We start from the raw sequence: 25,358 nt of genomic DNA, 5'->3' as shown, positions 1-25,358 counted from the left end.
GAGTTAAACCTCCACAATATCATAATGCATCCACGCAGCTTAAACCGCCTCCTCACTCCTCCTCCTCTTCTCACCTGCTGGGCCTTATATTGAAACACCTGCCTGATTTAACCCTTATCTGAGATTCACTTGGCAATGCTGCGATAGTGCTAAGGTCAGCACAGTCCTGATTTTTAGATAGAAGCAGCACTCTGAGGCACATCTAACTTAAGTGAATACACACTTCCATTTTTCTTCATATGATATGCTCCCCGCTCTCCTCCGGTCTCCTGAGGTACCTCTTACCCGGCGCTATGATGCTATCGTCTCTGAAGGTGATAGGTACTGAGAGCCAGGACGGTGTCTGGGAATAGGATGAGAGAGGAGGACTGTCTCTACTGGCCTGTGAAATATTCATCAAATGAAGCAGGTGGGGAAGTGCGGCAGGAGATGGAGAGAAGTCCAAAGGGGAAAGAACATCATAGTTCAGGAGACACAAGGGAACATGGGAAGAGCGATGCCGACTAGAGAGGAAGGAAATGTAGGAGGGAAAGAAATATTTTTATCGTGTGGGAGCTGGTGGTTAAAATCCCAAATATGATAGATAAAAATTCCCTTCACAACAGCGGAGGAGGTGTTATGATATTTCATCTGTGAAGCAGCAGGTAAGGTAGGAGAGAGACTGATGAAGTTTTCCTATAAAATAAAGTTTTGATATATGAACTGATTTCAAATAAACACTCCTTTTATTCAATCGCTGGAAAAGTTCGCCTGCTGTTTTCTCCTCTGTTGTCAATAACATCAGGAGGACTTGCTGCCCAAACCGATTAGAAGATCGTTACACAGCTCTGCCCTACAGCCTGCACCGCCCCAAGGTGTCATCCAACAGTCAATGCACTGGACATGATGCTCTTGATTTGCATGATCAATTCTCACTCATTATTCTGACTTTGACCTCCAGAAAAAAATACAATGGTTCAGCCTCTTTTAAGTTATGCAGAATACTGGTCAAATATTTAAATCACAAGTCTGGTTATAGTCTATATTTTTCTAAGTATTACCAAATCCCATGAAACGATTAAATCCGACGATGAATTGGTCCTATAACAAGTATTACCTGTGTAGATAAAGTAAAAACAGAGTACTGTAGCCTCTTCCTGAAAACAGCCCCCAACAATGCATTATTTAGGCTATGTGTTTGCCAAAAACTGCAGTCCCCAGCCATTTTAACCTTTTTGACCCAGACTGAAATATCTCCACAACTACGAGTTGGATTGACATGACTTTAGGTGCAGATATTCATGGTGCCTAGAGGACAAATCCTAATGACTTTGGTAATCCTAACATTTTACCTGCTAAACACCAGCACAATATCATCGTCATTGTGAGCATGTTAGCCTGCTAATATTAGCATCTCCACAAGGGTAAAAAGCCATGATAGTGGCTCCGTGTCTCTGTGAGATAGGCATAGCCAGGCCCGCTGCGTGTCTGCCCCCCCCCCCCACCTCCCATAGGCCATTTGCGCACGGCAATAGAGCTCTCCTCTTCCCCACGCTATTTAATCCAAATATAGGCTAACTCAAAGGGTAGCCCCACAGGTTCACCCTGTCAGAGTCAGTCATTTTATCCGACCATTAACAAGGATCACTAAAATTAGTCTCTGATGCTATTTCGCTTGTGCTCTTATCATCCACCTGCTGCTCTGACTCCAGGGTGGGCGCTGTGTCTCCCTCTCTCTCCTCTCCCACCCTGCTCTCATCTGCAGGCTGCATCTCTCCTCTCTGTCCCTCCTCTAATAGCTAATGGATGTTGAAGTTAAAGCTAGGTGGTAGCTATTAGTGGCTGTGTTTGCCAGATGTTCAAGCTAGCTAAATAGATGTCTCACCTTGCTCTCGATGAATACCCATCAGCCCCATTGCAGGTGGGGCTCTGTTTGCTGTATCTTCTACTTCGATATCTTTTTTTTTTTTCCAAATAACTGGCCATAAAGTCAATTGCACCTCTGCTATCATTTTCTCTTTTTCATTTCTCTCTTCTTTTCTGAGCACCTGACTTTTGATGACTGGCCATTTTGAAAGCTTACTGGAGGGGTGAGCGGTTGGCTAGATGTTAAACTTTACAGTAGTGTGACCGAACAAACATTTTTTTTCATTATAGGGAGGGAAAGTAAAATTGTTTTCGACCACTATGTTAAGGAAAATTAGGAAGATAAAAAAATAACAAGCTTTTACTCACAAATACGAGATAAAATTTTCACAAATATGTATTTTTGACAAATTATTCCAGCGGATTATTTAAAGGGGCCCTCCCTTGGGCATAGCGATGCTTTGAGTTAAATCCTAATGTCAGCATTCGTTTCTGCTTTTTCAATCATTGAATATGTTGTCACAAATTGTAGCTCATATTTTGTAGAAAAATCTTGGTTTTGAAGTATAAACTGAAGTGATTGAAAAAAAGAATAATGAAAGAAAAGAAAGCATGTTCACCATCTTAGTTTAGCATGTTAGCATGCAAACATTTGCTAAAGAGCACCAAACACAAAGTATAGCTGAGGAAAATGTCATTGATTTTGCAGGTATTTGGTCATAAATAATTATTATCATACATTTTGACCTGATTGCTCTAAATAAAGTCAGTGACTTTTCAAAGTTATTACAGTTTATCCTGAGTTTTCATTTCATGACAACAGTTGTCAAGACATGTCATTCAAAACCACAAATGTCAATTCTAGAGGTAAAGTCAGGGGATCAACAAGTCAAAATATGATTAATCCTCTGGAAACCATGAATGTGTGGGTAGATTTTGTGGCAGACCATCTGGTAGATGTGGAGATATTGCACTGAATAGATGAAAACTTTGAACTTGCAAGTGGTCAGCGCTAGACATAAAGTCAGGGGAACAAAATCCTTAGGATTCATCCTCTGAGGACAGTTAATGTTTGTGTAAAATTTCAGGGAAATCCACCTAATACTTATTGAGATATTTCAGTCTGGATCAAAGTGCTGGATCGACCATCTGACCAACATCCTGTTCCTATTGCCACACCATTAGCAAAGGCTAAAAATACAATCAAATTGTAGTGAGGACAAATATAAACCAGTCACTTTTAGGTTTTCACGTTTCTAACCACTGAAACTACAAGTACAAGGATAGCTTATATCCATGCAGCCAGTATCAAAGTGTGTTTTGTCAGTGCAATACAGTCTTTGGTCTCCCTCTAATTAAGAAAAAGAGCTTCTGCATGAAGCCTTTTAGTTATCCATGCTCCCGAGAAGCCCTGCGGTTCTCCTCTACCTATTCTTGTTTGCCTCTCATCTTGACTTCTTTATTTTTTTTTTGACAACCAGTGACTCAGGGCATCATTATTTCATCATTACACACATACATGAACACACTGTGCCTTAGGCTTCCAATCCCCTGCCTATAGTTTATTTTCTCATTTGAGTGGCTCCCTGTTCCACCCAAGACTAGTTATTAGTGTGGCGAGTCAGTGATTCATTCAGAACCAAAAAGAGGCAGTGAGGGGGGGTTTGGCTGTAATATGTTTTTATGTTTACATGTCTTGGTGCTGTGGGCAGTATTTCCAAAACAGAATAGGCATACATTAGCCACTAGATCCAAGTAGATATATAAGAGGAAGTGGGGTTGCATTTTTTTTATTGGTTTATTTATTTGTTTGTTCTGTGACATGAGCACTGTTTAAGGATTTTTATTAATTTTCCTAGAGATAAATAAAGTACTTTTACTTATGAATTAGTTCACATTTATCAGAACATTTTAAGGTGTATCTTCACCCCCAGGTCTGAGCCTAACTCCACCCACTGCATAATTTTGAAAAATGGAAAAAAAAAGTGGGCAAGAGGGCTGAGATTGGGGGTGTGTGTTTGATCATGATGATGAGAGGAAGACAAACAGTGCGATGATATTTAAAGAAGCCAGAAGTCATTTTTAAATAAACCTGTCTTGATTTATTTTCACATGAAGACAGTTTTAGCTTCAGGAGCTAACAGCGGCAAAGACCTGCTGGAGGAAATCTCTGTCTGTGACTGTGTGTGTCTGTTCCTGCAGTTTTCAGTGGGTAAAACTGCTGCTCCACAGCAGACAGGTTCAGTAACAGCTCTCTGGTTACACCACGATTTAACGTTTTGAAACAAGATTTTACCAGCTGATAACTGCAGGAAAAGACAGCCGGAGAGTTAAAGAGCTACAGGACAAAATGTGAAGAGGATTTCTGTTGTTTGTGTGGCTGCCAGCAGCATTTCCTCCTGCAGACAGTCACAGACGGAGAGAGTTCCTCCAACAGGTCTGTGCTGCTATTAGCTTCTGAAGCTAAAACTGTTGCAATCAGCATATATTTGAAATATATTTGAATGCGGGTGGGCTGGGCGGTTTCACAGACTTTCAAGAGTGGGGGAGGTGGACGTTAACATTCTACCATTTATATAAAATTTCATGACATAGAGACCTCCCAAACAGTCGACTTTACATCAGCGTTGGCCCCGCCTTTTCAGGGCTGATTTTAAATAGCAGATGACAGGTTGAGTCATTTTCAACCTATGAAATGCCGATTTTTATAAATTTGTCGTCAGTGTTAATATTAACACCAGCATTGATGTATTTCATCACTGTACAATCATATAATTTAGTTTACACCTCAAAAAACACATGTAAGTGATGTTTGATGCTTTGGTTGCAATATATTTTATTGCATTATTTGGTAACACTTTACAATAAATTACCCATTAATTTAAAAACAATTAAAGATTTTGATTTCGTAAAAAATTAACCTTACTGTTTAGATAAATATTTATCTAATCCAAATATTTATTTTAGTAATTAGGCACAGACCCCCCTAAAGTTTTGTTTTGAGATTGTCAGGGGGTCCCAGCTGTCAGTACAACACCCTCTATCCATAGACCCACTCATCATAAACATGCCAAACTAAGATGGTGAACATGGAAAACATTATACAGCGTGTTACGTCAGCCTGTTAGCATTAAGCTCAAAGCACGACTGTGAAATGTCGCCTCACGCTAGCACGGCTGTTGACTCTCAGTCTTATCAATATTAATCTCTTTATTTATTTCCATAAATTTTATTTATGTATGAAGACACTCAGTATAGTGTGAAATATTCCAGTTTTTCCAGGTCAACTGAAATCCTCATTGGATTAGAATAATAAATCACACAAGGATGCAACAAATGTGGAAATGTTTGAGTGCTGGTCACCGTGGGCCACTGCCTGCTCGCTGTTGCATTTAAATAGCATTTTCCCGGTGATAGCTGTTTAAGCGTACAGCATAATAACAGCTTAAGTGTTTGCACTTCAGCAAGACAGCTTTAAAGAAAAACCTTCCTGTAAAACAACAGAGCACTAATGGATTGAACTTACCCTGCTGAGACATCTTTGAGCAGCTCACAGATTACAAGACTGTATTAAGACCTTGCTAAATATATGGGAAAGTGCATGGCTTTGTGATTCAGAGATTCTTTTGAAGTCTGATGTGTCTCTAAAAACAGATATGTATAATTATGTGCATAATGATTAATTACAGCAGAGCCCTGTTGAGTGCTTTTCAATCCTGGGGAAATTGTGAGTGAGTGACAGCTTTATTGATCACAGAGCCCTGAAGATTATACTCTGTATAAACTGCAGTCTAGTAATACATTAAATCCTGTGGAAAAAAAAGGATTGATTTGCTTTTTAAAATACCTTTGATAGTGGGAAAAGAGTGGGAAAAGCGCACACACGTCAAAATTAACAAGTAAACTAAACTTCAACTTTCACAAGTTAGAATTTCTCTGGAAAGTACACATGTATTCCTCTTTGATGTAACACTTATCTCTCATCATGTTCCATATGATTCCTGCTGCAGAAAACCTCTTTCATGTGTGCGCAATCATTTATTCATTCATCATAACAAGCAGAACAAGCACACGCCGTTTGCACACTGTGAGGACATTGTGCATTATACATGTCTGATGTTTTTTACTCTCACCACCTCTGTCACAACATTCACAACTATTCATCAAAAAGTAGAGGGCAAGTCTTACCTGACATTACCTCATGTCTGTGTATCAATCAGGATGCTGGTGAACATCATGCGCCCATCATACACATGGATTTAACACTTAGGCAATGATTGAATTATTTATAAAGTACAGTAAGTGCAGCCACTGTGTGATCTGACACATTTATGCTCTCATTTGTAAAGAAAGGGCAGAACCTCTCTGACAGCTGGGTTACCTCTTACAGATGTCTGAGGCGTCTGTAAGACTGATCAATAAGTGTGAATGAATGTGCCACCTGCAGCAGGCTGACAAAACTAGATAAGAATAGGAAGACTGGGTAGATTGAAGCAGATTTTTCACTTGAAACAAACATTTCCTTTCAGTGAAACATCCCCTTCATGTGTGTCAGTATGAGTCTAAATGTGTGCACACATGTTGTTTGTAGCTTGCCGTTCCTTTCGTTTGCCTGCCTTGATAGAACTGAAAGTTTTTTTCCCCACTCAGATTGATGTCTTCTTCTGAAACCAGCAGTCGCTCGCTGATAGATGGCCGAAATGTTTAAACTGCCCTTGGCAGGATCCAAACTCTTTATCAACAATTCCTTGGTTGGTTTGTTCTTTCTAATCATAGATATGTCATTCTGGGCCATAACGCTGAACAATAGCCTGCTCCAAGCGGTAGCAGCTAAACTCACCCCCCCTCTCTGTCTCTTTCACTTTGCGTCCCTGCTCTCCGTTGCTCTCTGCTCTCCCGCTCTCTCACTCACTCTCCCTGCATGGATTATGTGACTCATACAACACTAAACACTCTAATGCAAGATTAACTCTTCGCCGAAGAAAGCTCAGCATTGATACATTTCTGTCTATTTACTATCATGCAGTCATGGCTGTCTAAACATGTCACATGGGCATTTGCTGATATCTCACACAGCTTAAAACTAACATCTATGTCCTTTCCTTTAAAAATTAAGGCGGCAATCTTCCTGACTGGGATGCTTGGTCTCCATGGTAACATCAGGTCCATTATAAGTGCCATAAAGAGCATGTGAGGGAATGTTAAATCACCAGTCTGCCAGTCTCCATCACCTCACTGCGTTGACTGTGTGACTCCCAAACCCGAAAGAAGGAATTCTTTCTTTATTTTTCTCCTCCACTCTCCTTGTCCTCTTCCTCCTTCTGGCACACATGCTCCTTTTTCTCTCACACCCTCTCTGTCGTATGCACACACACATTACCACACACAGACACACACTTGCATATTAGAAATTGAGACAAACACTGACCCCCAGTGGAAAAGCATCGTTAAGAAACCTTTCAGGATGAGAAATCTCCTTAACTACACAAGTGAGAGTTTTGCTTAGCTACAGTACAGTATTTGATGATGAAAAATCTGTCTCATGTGTCTCACAGGTTTTCACTCGCTACGGGAAGTGTTATACCTTTAACGCAGGGGGTGATGGACGTCCTCCCCTCATCACCACCAAGGGAGGTATGGGTAATGGACTGGAGCTCATGCTGGACATTCAGCAGGATGAATACCTGCCTGTATGGGGAGAAACAGGTGAGGGGGAATATCATTCACTTCATTCAGAGGCTTTCACTGGCGAGCAGAGCTGGTTATCTGTCACACTCTCTAACAGTGTGTTTTGGCAGGTGTGTGCTGGTGTGTGTGGGTGTTAATATCTCAGAGTGTGAAACTCTGTTAAAAAAAAAAAATCTTCAAAGCATCTGGAATCATTAGTGAAATAACCTTTTACTGCGTGTTGCACTGATCCCACACTATTCTATTCATCTTGCAGATGAAACATCGTTTGAAGCCGGGGTCAAAGTTCAGATCCACAGTCAGGACGAGCCGTCTTTCATTGATCAGCTCGGGTTCGGAGTAGCTCCTGGATTCCAGACGTTTGTTTCCTGCCAGGAACAGAGGGTACAGACTTTTGCATTGCTTTATAAAAAATGGTATTTGTTAAAGGATAATTCTGGTTTATTATGACTTGTTTCTAGGTTTAAAGTCGCTATTTATTTTGGGTAATAACATTGTACGCACTAGAGAAAGTGCTGAGATCTGGGAACATCTGGCAACATAGCTACAACAAAGTCTGACAGATCAAGACACACGAGAGTTTAAACAATCAGATGGATCAAGTAACATTTTCAGATTAGAACCATAAAACACAAATGTGTGCACGGCTGAAATGTTGATAATAATTCCTCAGAAATACTATGTGTGCACAACTCAGTAGGTTGGTCTTTAAACTGTGTCTGAATTACTATTCATTAATTACAAGTCACTACACGATGCATCATTTTACTTGAGGGTGAGGGATACTGTTGTACTATTTAAATGTACTATTTATGTTGTACTATTTAAATAAGTAATTAGAAATGAATGACGAGCTACTGTTTTGTGCCGCTAAGCGTCTGGTTGAGATTTAATCAGGAATGACTCATGAAGAAAATGGTCAGTACGTCAATAAACAGATAGTTAGAAATTAATCATGACACAATGATTAATATAATAATCTTTTCTCATAACTTATTATCTACAATTTAGTCATTGATTCAGAGTTATTTTAGGTTTACAATTGATGGTTTCAGTAAATGTTTGCATGTACGTTTCCCTTCATCCTTGTTTAAAATCTGTCTGATGGTCTGACAGCTCATTTTTCTTAATCTGTTGCTGTGTTTCCTTATTTCAGCAAGTTAACTTGATGAGTGCAATGTTATTATTACTGATAGGAATGATGGCAAAAAGGAATAAGACACAAGTCACATTATTTGTCATTTTAAATTACTTGTTGATATATATACAGATTTAGAATAAAATTAAATTTGATTTTCCTGTTTTCCTCTTGTATTTGCATAATGTATTCTTTGATTGCTGTGGCATTTGTGTTCATCATTTGCCTTTATTTACTGTTATACTGTATACTATATTTACTGTTGTCTCATTTTTATTTGTATAGCACCTTTCATGCACAATGGCAGTTCAAGGTGCTTAACATCTGCATAAAAGCAATTAATCGACATGATAAAATCGTTTTACAGCAAAGTTTAAAAATACATAAATACAACAATTTCAGTCTATGATTTCCAGTTTTCAAAATAGCAAAATAAATAAAATGTATTTATTATTTTATACAACATGCTTGACTTGAAAGTATCAGTAACAGTATTAATACGTGTGCTAATATTGGGGAAAACAGTGGCTTGTGTATAATAATTGATATGATGTATGATGTGTCCTGTTGCAGCTGATATATCTTCCCCCGCCCTGGGGAGACTGTAAGGTGACACCCATGGATTCAGACTTCTTTGACAGTTACAGCATCACAGCCTGTCGCATTGATTGTGAAACACGCTACCTGGTGGACAACTGTAACTGTCGCATGGTACACATGCCTGGTAGGAAACCGCTGCTACTATGTGTTGTATCAGAGTTGCATTAACGATGCTGCAGGGGGATAAAAATACTGTAGGGACTTCAAAGAAGGAAAGCAAAGAAAATCGCACTGACAGGCGTATGTGTTGCTTTGGCTGCAGGCGATGCACCCTACTGCACCCCCGAGCTGTACAAAGAATGTGCTGATCCAGCTCTTGGTAAGAAAGAGGCTTTGTCCATGTCTGATCTGATTTTTTACAGAACAGACATACGCACATCATCCCATGACATCTAAGTCACAGCTGCACTGATCTGTTCCAAAGGTCAAACTGTGCTCTGGCTTTCTTCCTTCCAGATTTCTTGGTGCAGAAAGATAATGATTTCTGTGTGTGTGAGACACCGTGTAACATGACCAGATACAGCAAAGAGCTGTCCTTCGTCAAGATCCCCAGCAAGGCCTCTGCTAAATATCTTGCAAAGAAATACAACAAATCTGAGCAGTATATCAAGTAAGTATCAACAATGCCTTTATATATAATATTGCTTCAATTGTATGAATGTGAAGGTGGTCATAATAATAAACCCACAGTGAATTATCACCCGACTCTGCAGATCCCTTTGGCTCTACAGAGCTTTAAAGTGTCTTTCAGCTCATTGTTTTGATTTTACATCCTGCAGCTTTACTGTTTTGGTTCACTCTCACCACTCTCATAGCGTCAATTCCAGACACAGCAGGCAAATGTTTTCTGCAAAAAAAGCTCTGATAAACTGTACACTACCTGCCCATCTCCAAACAGCAGACAAGCTGGTGAACATAGTGGAGCATTTAGCAGCTAAAGAGCCAGATATTTACCTCAGAAGTTTATTGTAGAGCAAAACAGAGCTAAAAAGAAGAGTGAATATTATATTGACATTAGCCAGGTGGCCAGAAACATGACTCCAAATGAATGCTAATGTTCCTAGATATCTGCTGGATGCATAAATAGTCAACTGTTGGCTAACCAGTTTGCTATTTCAACTCAATGTATCTGTATTCACAGCTTGTTTCTGCCACCCCCAAGTGGCCAAAAATCACTCATTGCAGGTTTAAGCTAATAGGTGCAAATGGAATATTATTGTTCTGACTGTCTTTGTTTCCACAGGGAAAACATCCTGGTTCTAGACATCTTTTTTGAGGCTCTAAACTATGAAACTATTGAACAGAAGAAGGCGTATGAAGTGGCTGGACTTTTAGGTACAGCTTTATTGAATTCTATTCTAAACACGTGTTATAATTTAAGTGTTGTAATATTGACAACTCCTTTTGTCCTTTTTGGAAAAAAATATTGTTATTTTTTACTATATTATATGCTTACATTTTATTATTCCAGGTGATATTGGTGGTCAAATGGGACTTTTTATTGGGGCAAGCATACTCACCATTCTGGAGCTATTTGACTATCTTTATGAGGTGAGACGTCTTTGAGAAAGTAGATAAAAGAATCTTGTCTGTGAAAATTCTCAGTCATCCAGATCATGGCTATCCAAGGAGGGTTGAATCGAAACTGATTGGTGGGGAGTCCCGGGTATTTAACTTCTTTGGGGTCATTATCAGGGTCATTGATACCACTTGGTTCATTAGTGCCGCTGGCTGTTGTAAGGACAGTCATTAGAGTCACTGGAGTCGTTGGAGTTTGTTCATCACTTACTGTGACTGTGGCTCTAGGCTCAGGACCAAGCTCAGGGCCGAACCAAGTGGTATCAATTGCCTTGATAACGACCCCACAAAGGTTAAATACCTGGGACTTCCCACAAGGCAGTTAGAACTGAAGAAGCCCCTTGGATGAGGGGCGAAACGTCTACAAGTATCTACAACCAAGTCCAGTTGCTCTTGATTGAACCCTCTTTGGATAAAAGAATCCTGTGTTTTTACTCTAAAGTCGTTGTTGAGCCAAAACTGACAGGAGGTGACCTACTCTGTTTTTATCCTCTCAGGTAATAAAGTACAAGCTGTGTCGCTGCTCTGATAAGAAGCACAAGCACAACAACAACAATGACCAGGGTACAGTCCTGAGCCTAGACGATGTCAAGTGTCACGTCAGTAACTTTCACTAGGCTTCCGCAGCTGTGAACAGGGAGCTGCTGCTCTCTCTTGTCTCTAAGGGGATCCATGGACTTTGTTCGTTGCAGTAAGCCAGACTGCTGGAGCAACAGAGAGCGTGTTTGAACTGTGCCTGGATAATGTTTGTGAACAGTGCGATGAACACGTGGCTAAGGTGACAGGAGAGCCACACGGACAGCAGGACAGCAGAAACCAGTGATCAACATGTTGTAATGAATAAAAAAACTGCATGGTCATCTGTAAACAGCTTTTCAAGACATATGGTAGTAACAGATACAATAAATGGGGGCATGAACTAAGCTTAAGTTCATATGTTTTCAGTAAATCAGCATTTAAAATCACAGCTATGTGGTGGTGTTTGATTTTTGTTTAAGCTGGCTTTTTGTTTGTGTTTGAGTTTTTTTGTAAAATAATTGATGTGAAGGGTTTTCTTATTATTTTAGGTCATTTTCTTTAGGGATTGCATGTCAGAACTGCATTTTCTTTACACTTTTGTCTTGAAATTGTTTTCATAAATCAGGTTTTACTTGACTTTTTCCATTTTTCACCACCTTTCCATTTTTATATTAATGTCATTCAACCTCATAACAGTCTTCCCTTGTGAAACCCTGTGCATTTTGACAATATGCTATACTACCTCATCTTGCAGGGTGACAGCACTCTGAAGACTTTATGAGCCAAGCAAAACTGGCTTTAAAAAGGCAAATTTCATGTCTTGAAATTAGCAGAATTTGGCATTTAAGCAAGCCTTTGTAACATTTACTGAATGGCAGTCATGGCCTTTTTCATGGAAGACATTTTGACATGTCACAGTAGAAAAGCGCAGGTGTTCATAAAATTAAATGATAGCTGCTTCAGTTTCAGGTTCCTGGTATTGTGCATGATGGGTCAATGTCACACGGTTACACTTGAATAGAACAGATCCATTATTAATATTATTAGTAGCACCTGTGCTTCTCTCACTATGACAAGTCAAAATGTCTGCTGTGAAAAAGCTATATTGTGGCCACAAGGGACTATTAAAGTATACTTTTTTTTATACTGACTCAGTATACAGCAGTATGTATCTAAAATTTGCTAACATTAGCCACCATAAGCTACTGGTCATACCAGACCAAATAAAGCTGTAGCAGAAAAACTTCTGAGTCTATTTAACTCAGCAATTGAGTGTTTTATTGCTTATGATTTCAACCTTTCCTCCATAAAAGGAAGAATGTGTTATTTTTTTCTTTCCAAAGTTATATATAGTCTCACTTTAAAGGGAAAGTTCGACATTTTGGGAAATACATCTATTTACTTTCTGGCGTTAGAGTTAGACAGCATAGTTGATACCACTCCTATATTTGTCCGTTGAATATGAAGCTACAGCTACCAGCCGGTTAGCTTAGCTTAGCACAAAAACTGGAAACAGGGAAACAGCCAGCCTGGCTCCATCAATTGGTAACAAAATCCACCTACCAGCACCTCTAGGGCTCACTAATTAACACATTTCATGTAATTAATCCATACAGAAAAGTATAAAAACGATACACCAATTTGCCATAATACGGATGGTTGTCTGGCAACCTCACTGTGACCATAAGACCCCAGGAAGTCACTATAGTCCTGCACAAAACCCAACCAAACAGGGTTGGTGCTAGATTGGATCAGCCAGAGGGATGATTTGTGAAACTCTTGCAAGATTTGTAACATGTTGTGTTTCTTCATTGTGTGCATGACCCTAACCTTAACCTTAACATAGCCCTAACCTTAACTTTAACCTTAACTGTAACCACATTCACAAGAGTTTGTCCTTCCAGCTGATCCAACCTAGCATTTACTATCAAACAGCATTTTGTTTTTACACTCCAGTTTTGCAAGGAAATGAGGTACAACATAGAGTGTAAATTAATGAGCTTTGGAGGTGTTTGTAGACAGATTTTGTTACCTTTGGACAGAGCCACAAAATTCAATTTACACGAACCCAACTATGAAGAAATACTTAAAAAGCTTTTTTCTTTCATATAATTTGGCTCCAAATTCCCTTTCAATGGCAATCACTGAAAACTGTAGAAAAAAAACCCCAAATCTCCTGGCAAGAGTATAAAACAGAATTTAATTCATTCATTTAAGGGAATGTCATACATTTTTACATGTAGATGCTGTTCATCACATTTAAGGGAACTAACCTTCAGGTGTGTTAACGTGGCAAGATAAAAAATGAATAAGAAGACATTTTTTTGAATGTGTTTGACATCTTCTAGGGCTCGAGTTGCATGTAGCACTGTACAGCCGGCATCCTTAATGTGGTCCATCGATGAACAGTTAATCTGCACGTCTGACTGCAGTTTGTTTCATCATCTGTTTGTGTGTTTGGTTGTATATTGTGAGCATGTATTTATTTGTACATACATACTGTATATATGTTTGTGTGTGCAATGTTGCCCGACATCAGTGCCAAATTCTGAAGTTGATAAAGGAAGATTTGAAATGCTGCCCTCATATCCAAAAAAAAAACAGTTATCTGTTATGAGTTAGGCTGTAGTTGGTAAAACATGTTGGCTCTGGCAGTGCATGTTTAAGGGTTTGTCTCTGTTCTGATTGTGTTTACAAAAATTGAACCATTTTACAATATTCTGTTGTAATTAACCTACTTGCACTCATTTCCATTGAGCTCTATGTTATTCTCAACACAAAATGGGAATTATATAGCTGTGTAGCTGTGTAGTGTTACTATCAAGCACAATCATGCAGCTGAAATTAAATGTAAATATTGCAATGACTATGGATAATAATCTTATTGTATTAGCATAGTCTAAACTGTCTAATGTTGTACTTGTTGTATTTATTTAATATAGATTATAGCTGTGTGTCTCAAATCAATTTTTCTGTACATACAGTATGATGCTAATCAGTTAATATGATTGTAACAAGAACAATTATTTATCAAAGACAACATTTAAGTATGAGGCTATTTAGTTTTTTGTTTGTATTGCTACAATCACAGCTGCTTATGCTGTATTCATCAGGAAATTAAAATGAACAGCTGGATTGTTGTTTTCCAGTGTCCACTGCATGAAGTCATGCATCTCAAAATAAGTCCCCATGACCGCCATGCTTTCAGGTTCAGTTTGGTTTTGGCCTCCATTTTCTTTTCTTTTTCTTTTTTTTTTAGATATGACAGGACGATTATTTTTGTCTGATGATATATAGATGAATTATGAACTTGAAGCAGTTGTTATATTAAAAATTAAATGCTAACTTTATGTAACTTTTATTCACTTCCAGGTGTCATGTGTCATCATTTATACTTCTACTATACTACTACTACTACTACTACTACTACTACTACTACTACTATACAATCAAGAGCTACGCTTTTGCACAATAACATGCACTTTTTTATCATCATGTTTTGAAGTGAAATGGAAATTAGAATAATTCAGGGCAAAACAATGACTTCGACATGTTGTTCCAGTGTTGCTTTTCACTGTATATCATTATCACACAATTTACCATTTTTATCCATGCTAGCGGCGTGGGTCTAGGGATGTTGGTCTGTTGGTTGGTCCACCACTTTGGTCCAGACTGAAATATCTCAACAACTGATGGATTGCCATGAAATCTGGTACAAACATTCATGGTGTCCAGAAAATGTATTATAATAACTTTGGTGACCCTCTGACTTTTGATCTAGCATCAAGTAGGTCAAAGTTTTCACTTTCTGTGAAATATCACAAGAAGACTTCGGTGATCCCCTTAGTTTCCCTTTAGCGCCATGAGGAGGTTAATATGTGGTATGAATGAAATGTCTCAAAAGCTGTTTGGATACATTTCTATGAATTTTTTTATACACATTCATGTCCCCCTCAAGGTGAATTGTAATCCCTTTGGTGATCGCCAGATCCAAAATCCAGTTTGTCCAATATGGTTTATGACCAAATACCTGAAAAACTACATTAGTATCAGCTTCAGCTGCTAAGATGGAGAATGTAAACATTATATCTGCATTATATCTGAATGTTATAACTGTCAATGTGAGCATGTTTGCATCATTAGTGTCTACTTTTATGGAAAGGCAATGCATGTGAGGGCCATATAAGCAAATATTTTTGTGGCTTGGAGGGTTGGGAATAATTAAAATACGACCAATCAGCGTTTGATTCTAGTGACCAAATGAGGAAGACCATTTGACTACCACCAAGGTGTCAAATACAAACATCTGAGGTGTGAAAACCCCTCACAGAATACCCCAGGGGGGCTTTGTTTAGCTGTTCACAATTTGGTACACTTTCCCAGATAAATACAGCTATGTGGTTCTGTTGAAACAGACTTTTGTGGTCTGTGAAACCAGACAAACCTGTTATGTGTGCAGAGGTTTACTGATCCGTTTCCACCTCTTTTCATGCAATGTTAGCGACAAGCGCCACTGTCCCTTAAGTAGCTACAGCCTCACAGAGCCGCTAGCTTAGACTCTTATAGAGTATTACAGTGTTGTTAGAGTGTGTTATTTCACAAATATATTAAGATTTGGCAAAGTCACTGATGTCATCTTTAACAAGGCAAGTTTAAGTAAAACTACAAACAACATCAGTGAATGTTTAGTAAATGAGAACTCAGATGGGCTCCTCCAAAGTAGCACTTGTAGTTCATTAAAATACGACTTTATGATACTACCGTTTGAAGTGAATAGTTTTTAGTCAAGTAAGCTGTATTTTCTCAGTTTGTGCTTGCTCATAGAAATCAGACTGCTGAATCTGAAGTTTATAGTTCCTTCCTACACCCCCTCTTCTGTTGGTTGTTCCAAGTCTTACACAACAATGTCCCCTTTTGTTTGAGTCCTTCAGACCAAAAAATTTCTCCCATACTGATCTTTCTGTGGTCGCTCTTGTGACTTTTAATGCGCTGATTGCATTAAAAGTCGGAGTTAAAACTCAGTATGACATACGTACTGTGAATGTAATGTAGGCTAATCCACACAGTGGTTTATCCATTGGTGGAGAAAGTATTCTGTTCCTTGGGTAAAAGTATCATTAACATGCTATAGAAATACTTCAATGCAAACTCCTGCATTTATCATTTTAATATGCATTATTAGCTAAATTAAGTATCAAAAGTAAAAGTATTCCTTACTGTGTAGAATGTCCCTTTACATATTATATTAATTGTATTATTATTACTGATGCTTTATCATGTAAGCAACATTTTAATCTGGTAGTTGGTTGAGGTAGAGCTTTTATACCATTAAATAGTTTAATAAACGCATCATACTTTATACACTCAGAGGACAATTTATTAGTATTTTTTCCTGAGGGGTATTTCAAATATTTAGTCTACCCTCACTGATATAAATGCGGTGGATGAAATATTAGAAACACCTCTCAGTTTAACGCAATACAATTCAACTGCACCACAAAGTACAATACAGCCTCTAAAATGACACTAAAGTTGATTTGACAGGTCTTTAAAACAGTTCCAACAAAAACTGAACATGATAACCTTCATGACGGACTAGTGACTGTAGGATTGTTGTACTAGACTTTTAGTTTTAGCTAAATCGACAACTGAGTGTACTGTAGATGATCATATGTTTTGTGTGTGAACTCTGAATCTGCAAAGTAATGTGGGAAAAAAAGTTTAATATTTCCTTCTGATATGAACTGGTGTAGAAGTATAACACGGTATCACAATTAAATATGTAAGTAGTGGATAAATTCCTCTACTTACATTAAACTTTACTTTCCAGCACTGGCTTTATGACTTTATGACACTGATAGTGTTTCACAGGATTTAATTTATTTATGCGTCTGTTCACTGAAATCACAAAGTTGTCAATACCTTAGGGACTTTGTTGTAATAACTGTCTCCTCCAACACATCCCAAGAACATAAATGGAAAGACAGTTCAGACAAAGTTCAAGGACTGAATGATGAAAGGACTGAGTGTGGTGTAACCAGTGGTGGAAGATGTACCACAAATTTTAGATCTTAGATTATACCATGTTTACAATACATAAGTATTATCAGTACAATACACTTAAAGTATGAAAAGTGAAAGTACTCATACAAAATGTTGCCTTTCAGAGGTTTATATTATTATACATATTATATTATTTGATTATAATAATTGATATATGCAAGTAGCATCTAAATGTTGCTGCTTGGTTTAACTACTTTATATAGTGTTGGGCATTTTTATGTCAAATAGTGCATCATAGTTTATCAAATAAATATGTCCATGAAAACATAATATCTTATGAAAATGTTAATCTGAGGAACTAGTAGCTATAGCTGTCTAATGTCTAAATGTAGTGAAGTACAGCATACACCGTTTTAATATTATTGTATTATTATATTATTGTCTCAAATCTTGATTTTAACTCTGAGGTAACTTTGCTGATGGATAAACAAATACAAAATTACTAGTTTTTTTTCATGTAGTTTGGCACAGTGTTGCCTCCACACTGAGAAAAGATAGCCACATTTTTCTGCTTATCTTGTGTACAGTTTGTATAACTGTCTAATGTCTAAATATGAAGTAAAGCATACAGTGTTCTCCCTGAAATGTAGTGGAGTAGAAATATGAAGTTGCATAAATTGGAAATACTTCAGTAAAGTACCTCAAAATTATACTTAAAGGACAGGTTCACAATTTTTCCAAGTCTGTCTTAAAACAATAGTCATTATGAAGATCCCTTTATAATGCAATTTAAGTGATGAGGGACAAACGCCACAGTCCTCCTTCTTTGCAAAAATGTATTTAAAAGTTTGTTTGAAGCTAATATAAAGCTTCAGCTATCCAAATTTAGTCAAATCAAGTAGATATCTTTCAACATTACAGTCCTTTTAGTGCTATAGTCCCTCTTTTTGTTACTATACTTCCACTGCAGCTCAACAGGGAAACACTGTCCAAGGACACACAAAGAGGGAATTTGATCCTGATGATATCCACCTGATATAACTATCTCAGACTGCTAAAGCCCCACATAAGCCTCAGATAAACCTTTAGTACAAAATGACTGTGTGGACACACTGTGGATTTTGGCTCCAGCACATTTGAAGAGGATCTTTTAACTTTTAAGTCAGTATGAACAGCAGGAATGATTACAGCGAGAAAAAAAAACCCTCTGTCAGTGTGTCACCTGACTGTTGTTTTAAGACAGACTTGAAAAATTGTGACCCTATCCTTTAAGTTCTTGATTAAATGTATTAATTATTTTCCGTCACTGGATGTAAATTGGTGTGTCTGGACAATAAGTCTACTGAGGCAGCCTTAGTAACTTCTCAGGTTGTTATTTCATGTGTTGGCCCATGTTTTCACCATAAATCCTATAAGCGAAGCAAGTCTGCAAAGCTCTCCTAGACTTTTGTCCGATTTACTTTGAGCCTACTGACCTCTCAATGTCTGTATGAATGAGTGACCAGACTTGGCCCTCGCTATCATGGGCGGGCCAGTGTCTCCCCCTCCGACAGGCCAATAAAATCAGAGGTCTGCTTGCAGCTGCGTTTGAGCGTTGCATAACCAGACTGCAGGTCCACACAGCGGCAGTCAGTCAGTGCAGCTTCACCCCCTCCCAACTCATCGGTTTACCACTTCACCATGGCAGCTCCGAAGAAAGTCTGCATCATCGGCTCTGGAAATTGGTAAGTTAACGTGTTAGTGTATGTAACCGTACACATGCGGTGTGTTCAACATGGCTTACTTTATGTTTGAGTGACCATCAGCTCGTGTTCAGAGATATAGCTTGTCAACCCGGTGCACCGTTGCTAGCCAACTTAGCATCACCAGGCAAACAGGCAGCTAACGTTAATTAGCCGCATTTTCCATAGTAACGTCAGTTTGATTTAAGAGCCGTTATACTGTTGCTATGTAACGTTTCATAAGCTGTGTTCTTAACAGTTGTCAGTTTTAGCTTTAATTAAAGTCACGTGCGAAGAAACTGGCTGAGAATAGCGAAAACTGGCCACCTGTCAGTCACGACTACGGGGAATTTTGCGTTCATGTAGTCATAATGTGTCAGAAATGCATAAATAACTTATATAACATGTTAAATTAGCTCAGTCTCACCAGCATCTCTCCTGTTAGACGTTAATGTTAAATTACAGCCATCATTCAGTCGCCCATCCGCCATGGGGCAGCATGGCTTAATGTTCTTGCCATCAGTAGCCCTCAATTGGTGCTTTCTCTGCAGGCAAACCAAACTCCATTCAACAGTTGGGCAATTTAAAGCTACCTTGTCAACTTTAAAATCCCAAAAGGGGTAAAAACATAATATTAGGCAAAAAAAAAAAAAAAAAAGAATCTTTAAAGTCGTCTGTACAATTCGGCATGTAGCTTTACTTAATCAGACAAACAAAATTAGATTTACACACAGTGGTTTTTACTATTGTAGTTACAATACTGATCAAATGTTAAGTTTAAATATGAATAGGTTCATTGATGCTTTGTGCATTATGTTAATGCCGAATTGATGTATGGCCCAGTCATTTGCATGGTGTCTCAAATCTTGTTTTTAACCATAAGATAACGTTGCTGTTTAATAACCCAAAATCAGTAAATCTTTCCATGTAGTTTGGTGCAGTTTTGTTTCCACACTGAGCAAACATACTGAGGAGAGATAGTCACATATTTCAGCTTACAGGTTGCCAGGTCATCCTGCTCAGAAAGCAGCAGTTTATGATCAAAGAGTGACATGAATAGTCCTGATGATCACACCAGCAGTCAGGTGATAGTAAAAAAAAAAAAAAAAAGAAAAAAAGTGTTATCTACTGTCTATCTACTATCTAGATTTAAAAGGCCTAATCAGTGTAGGATGTATCATCTCAAACACCTCCACTGATCATAAGCGCACCTCTTCTGCTACCCACGCTGACTGTTTTCCTGCCATGTTATTCCTAATAAACACTAATGGAAATTCAGTGTGAATTTTACATGATTTCTAATCTAAACAATACAGGGGTTCTGCCATCGCCAAGATAGTGGGTGCCAATGCTGCTCAGAATTCAAAATTTGATGACACTGTAAAAATGTGGGTGTTTGAGGAGACGGTGAATGGGCGCAAACTGACTGAAGTAATCAACACTGACCACGAAAATGTGAAGTACCTTCCTGGTCACAAGCTACCAGCAAATGTGGTAAGAAAATGTTGGTTTCTCATAATTTATCCTAACAGTAGTACAAATTTAATGCCTGTTTCTTTGCTGTTACTGTGAATGGATGTGGTCTCAAATTTTTATTATTTTTGGGTCCTTGAGGCATTTTCTTTGTACTTGAATTTGTCCTTTTCCTTTAAATAGCTTCTTCCATCGCAGCCTCCACATTAACTTCATAGTCTTTTTTTTATAATGGATTTAAAACCATGGTAAAATCAGTGTTTTGAACATGCTCTCAAAGCAGATTGTTACACCAGTTCAAAGGTAGCTTACATCAGACTTTGATGTATCTTCTCTCTTTTACGACACCATCCTCACCCCCCTCACCCACCCCCCCCTCCCAGCTGGCGGTCCCGGACCTGGTGGAGGCATCCCGCGATGCAGACATTTTGGTGTTTGTGATCCCACACCAGTTTGTTGGGAAAGTGTGTGACACCATTAAAGGCAAGATAAAGGCTGACGCACTGGGGATTTCCCTCATCAAGGTTTGACTTTGCTCATTGTGTTGCATTGTTATAATTGTTTATGAATTTGTCTTTGAAGCTTTGTGTGGATGTAATTCATGTTGTACGCCAGACTGCAGTGGCGAGTTTAAAGTACAGTGTGGTCTTTGACCCAAATACCAACCACTCTGTGTGTAACTTAATGTAATTACACAACTTGTGTTTGCTGTTCTCCAGGGTGTGGACGAGGGGCCTGATGGACTTAAACTCATCTCTGATGTAATCCAGGAGAAGCTCGGTATCACTATGAGTGTGCTGATGGGGGCCAACATTGCCAATGAGGTTGCTGATGAAAAGTTTTGTGAAACCACCATTGGTTAGTCCGATTACTGTGTTGTATGGTTGTGTTTTGTAAGTCTCGCCTTGTCACATTTTTGATTGCTTATTATAGGACTGATCAAGATTTAAAGTCACAAACCACAAGTTTTGGCCTTGACAGAGAAAGCAAGTTGTTAGTCTTCCTGCCAGTTTGTGTTCTTCATTAAACTTTCTGCACCGTCATCTCGGGGGTAAAAGTTTAATCTGCTTTGTAGTTGCTGTGTAAATGACAGAGCCGGCTGGTTCACTTTGACATTTACTTTTTTCATGTCTTAGCACGCACCACATGACGGCATGCTTCATGGGATCAGTGTATTCTAAAACCAAAGAACACAAACTAGTTTTGACAGGATTAATATTTGTTTAAGCAGGACGGGCAAACCTAACCTGTTAGAGGTTTACTCTAAAAGTTGCTGGTTTTTTTGTTTTTTTTACCATGACTCTCATATTTGCACAGAGGTGACAGTTGTAACAAGTAGTTTTTCAGAGATGTTAAAAGATAATCAAGTCCTTCTTTCTGTGTCCAGGAAGTAAGAATAAAAACCACGGGGCTCTCCTGAAGGAGCTCATGCAGACCAACAACTTCCGAGTGACTGTAGTGGAGGAGCATGATGTGGTGGAGATCTGTGGAGCCCTGAAGGTGAGATTTCAGTGTATGTTGGCCTGTAACGTGTGATATCAGTGTATAACTACACATTTACTACCATAACAGTCACATTTCTCTAGCAGGTTTGTTTTGGAATTGGTGACACTAAAACCAGTGATATACTGTATATAGCGAGAGAGATCAATAGGGCGGACTTTGAACTCACCACTCAGGTCACACAGATGGAAGGAAAATGGACGAAAGGCTCTGAACTCATTATACATTTCTAAATAGCACCAGCATTGATTTTTTTTTTTTTTTTTTTTTTGTCATAGCAGTCGGCTAATGTTGCCATTATGCAACATGGAAAATAGTTTAGACAAGTTTAACTAGTGTCCATTTAGCCCGCATGACAGCTGCAGAACTATCTGCAGGTCTGTGTTTGTGAGCAAACAAGTTCAAAAACAATTTTTTTTTTTTTTTTTTTTTTTTATACACAAAATCATACAGCCATTACAGGAATGCTGACAAATCACAGAAAGTGACATGTATTTAGTTTAAGCTTCTCATAAGCAGCAAATCTGCTCCAGGGATACATGCCAAATGTTAAAAAACCAGAACCCAGTGTATTCGGGTTTCTCCTCTACTTGAATGTAATACGATTAAGTTTGTTTTAGTCTCCGTTTCGGGCACACCAGCTGACAGGAATCGAATCAACCAATCGACATGCTTGATGTGCAGGTCCTCATGATGTGTTGTTTAAATTTGAAAAGTATGCATGTTGGTTCCTCTGCAAGTGTCTGTGACCTACAGTTACCCATAACACTTCCACCCTCTCTGCATAGGTTTGCAGAGACATTTTCATGTATCTTTGGAGAAGCGTAATTCCAGCTTCATGTCTATGTACCAAACATTGGGTCTTCCTAGTTCTCAAATAGTGTTATTCTGCATAAATGCTTCATGAACCCAGCTCAACTTTTGTTATAAATTGGCAAATGGACAAATCGCTGTTGTGACAGACAGTGTTGTCTGGGGCTATGCCTTTATGAAATATATTGGTGAGTCAAATTTTTTTTTTTTTTTTAAAATATGTTCAATTATTGCAGTGTTTACACATACAAATTTGAATGTGTACAAAACTGGGTATAGATAAACAGGAAAAAAACTCAGAGGAAAAGTACAGCACTCCCTGGAGATTGCATTTTCCATTATGATTTCATCATAATCAGTGTTTACCTTGGAGCTTCATCACAGGTCCTCCGTCAGACCCACTCCACTCATATTTATTTGAACACTGTTCTCCTCCAGGTAGTCTGCCTTGTCTAAATTTTCCAGCTCTCGCTTACTCTTTCCTCCTTTCCTTTAGAACATTGTTGCGGTCGGGGCAGGTTTCTGTGACGGACTGGGCTTCGGGGACAACACTAAGGCAGCGGTGATCAGGTTGGGCCTGATGGAGATGATCGCCTTTGCTCGCATTTTCTGCACGGCCGGGCCTGTGTCCTCTGCAACCTTCTTGGAGAGCTGCGGCGTGGCTGACCTCATCACAACCTGCTACGGCGGCCGTAACCGCAAAGTAGCCGAAGCTTTTGTGAAGACAGGGAAGGTGAGAGCTTAGATTTTGTGTGTGTGTGTGTGTGTGTGTGTGTGTGTTGTTCTTACAGCAAATAAACCCATCTTTTTTTCTTTTTTTTTTTTGAGAACTTATGAAATATGTCACATTTCATCTCTTGCTCAGTCCATCGAGGAGCTGGAGAAAGAGATGCTGAATGGTCAGAAGCTGCAGGGACCAGCAACAGCAGCTGAGGTCTATCTCATCCTCAAGCACAAAAACTTGATTGACAAGTAAGTTAAGCTCCAACACAATGCACAACATAGGGAGCCAAATACACTGCAGCACTGTTTTCCTTTTGCACTGGATAGAAAAGCCGTCGATCAGCATTATTTTTTCACTCATCAGCAACTCCTCCTTCCTCCAGGTTCCCACTGTTCAATGCAGTGTATCAGATCTGCTACCAGGGCCATCCAGTCACAGAGTTTATCAGCTGTTTGCAGAACCATCCAGAGCACATGTAGAGAAAAAAAAAGAAAAAGAAAAACAAAGTGCCTTCTAAATGGAGAACATTACCACTTTTTCATCTGTTACCTGTCAGATATAGACTGGTGATGACCAACCACTCCACAGCTGTCATGCTACGAAATGGCTCCAGGCAGTGAGTGGAAGATGTTGCATGACATTTGTGTGTGATCAGCTCTAGTTCAACCACTTTATCCTTAACATTCAGTTTCTAACATCTTTTTTTTTTTTTTTTTCTTTCATTTCCTGACATATACCGAAACTTGAAGGATAATTGTTGAGGTGTCTTTCCTCATGAGATGGTCTGATAGGTCTTTTTACCTGAGGAGGTTTTTCTTTTTTCTGAGCCAGATGAAATCAGAATGCATAGTGTCACTTCAAGAACAGCAGCCAACTCGCAACTGGAACATCCAGACTTCACAGGATATCAAAAATATCATAATTAAATTAAATTAAATTAGAAAATGTTTGATTTGACTCCTGTCTTGACTGCCCTTCAGTCACTAACATTGCACAATGTTTAAATGGCATTAAATCATGCATTCAGATTTTGACAGCCGCTCAGGGTAAAGACCTTTTGACAGCCCTCAGTAGGGGAACTTATCCTTATGTAACATTTATGTTGCCGTCCAGTGAATGCTTGTCCATCACCAGAAAATATTTAATTATAGATGTAATACCTCACCTCTTTGTGCCGTTCACGTTATGCTCTGTCTTACATAATACACTATATTTCCTGTCTCGTACTGTATTAACATAATGCCGATCGCACAGCAACTGTTTTTAACAAAAAATGCAAGTGCCTTAAAAAGCGCAGTTGCAAAGTCTTTTTTTTTTTTTTTTTTTCTTTTTTGTTAAACCAAAGACTTACCTCCTTAATTTCCGTCCACTACGCCATTTGTCACTGTGATCCTTCCTAGTCGTGTTTTCACTCAGTTACGGCTAATGTGTGTTGGAAATTATGTCAACATTTGTCTGTGAATAAATTAACAATCATCAAATCATTGTTGGAATCATTTTTCTCACACTCTCACTCTCACATTAGAATACACAGCACCGCAATACTGACGGAAAACTACTGCATTACAGAACAGACAACTGATACCGCACTGCTCTATTAACAGAACTGACAGTATCACATTCATGGCAGAATGAATGGAAAGATCCATTACATGAAAATACCAGTAATAGTACTATGACACTGTGCATCATATCCAAAGTAATTCATTTCAAACTCTGACTTAAAATGAACTAATATCAACTAAAATGTTGA

At 38.7% G+C, this 25,358-nt stretch overlaps 2 protein-coding genes and 1 long non-coding RNA gene across 4 annotated transcripts in view; 2 read left to right on the top strand and 1 right to left on the bottom strand.

Annotated features, from left to right (window-relative positions):
• The window catches only part of LOC121895408 (acid-sensing ion channel 1-like), a 47,767-nt gene extending 35,876 nt beyond the window's left edge, over positions 1–11,891 (top strand). The window contains exons 3-10 of the mRNA XM_042408532.1: positions 7,401–7,551; positions 7,790–7,917; positions 9,245–9,395; positions 9,534–9,590; positions 9,728–9,881; positions 10,515–10,606; positions 10,743–10,822; positions 11,347–11,891. Of these exons, the coding sequence (XP_042264466.1) occupies positions 7,401–7,551; positions 7,790–7,917; positions 9,245–9,395; positions 9,534–9,590; positions 9,728–9,881; positions 10,515–10,606; positions 10,743–10,822; positions 11,347–11,466 (933 nt within the window). The 3' untranslated portion in view covers positions 11,467–11,891. The remainder of the gene's footprint in view (positions 1–7,400; positions 7,552–7,789; positions 7,918–9,244; positions 9,396–9,533; positions 9,591–9,727; positions 9,882–10,514; positions 10,607–10,742; positions 10,823–11,346) is intronic.
• Positions 5,761–20,402, bottom strand: LOC121895410. 2 transcript variants are annotated; one of them, XR_006095767.1, is made up of 4 exons: positions 19,520–20,402; positions 7,741–7,901; positions 7,430–7,533; positions 5,761–7,201 (listed from the first exon to the last, which is right to left on the bottom strand). It is a non-coding gene; the product is annotated as an uncharacterized LOC121895410 (long non-coding RNA). The 2 variants fall into 2 exon arrangements; XR_006095766.1 differs by lacking the exon at positions 19,520–20,402 and adding an exon at positions 18,847–18,934.
• Positions 18,967–25,086, top strand: LOC121895409 (glycerol-3-phosphate dehydrogenase [NAD(+)], cytoplasmic). The gene is made up of 8 exons (XM_042408533.1): positions 18,967–19,095; positions 20,409–20,586; positions 20,949–21,089; positions 21,285–21,423; positions 21,953–22,065; positions 23,378–23,614; positions 23,747–23,853; positions 23,988–25,086. The coding sequence occupies exons 1-8, from the start codon at positions 19,052–19,054 to the stop codon at positions 24,082–24,084; spliced, it is 1,056 nt and encodes a 351-aa protein (XP_042264467.1). The 5' UTR covers positions 18,967–19,051; the 3' UTR covers positions 24,085–25,086.
• Positions 25,087–25,358: the final 272 nt, after the last annotated feature.

This window comes from Thunnus maccoyii, chromosome 4, assembly GCF_910596095.1.
Source record: "Thunnus maccoyii chromosome 4, fThuMac1.1, whole genome shotgun sequence".
NCBI classification, from domain to species: Eukaryota; Metazoa; Chordata; class Actinopteri; order Scombriformes; family Scombridae; genus Thunnus; species Thunnus maccoyii.
Note: the sequence above shows the minus strand (reverse complement) of the source record. Positions and strands in the feature narration are given on the sequence as shown.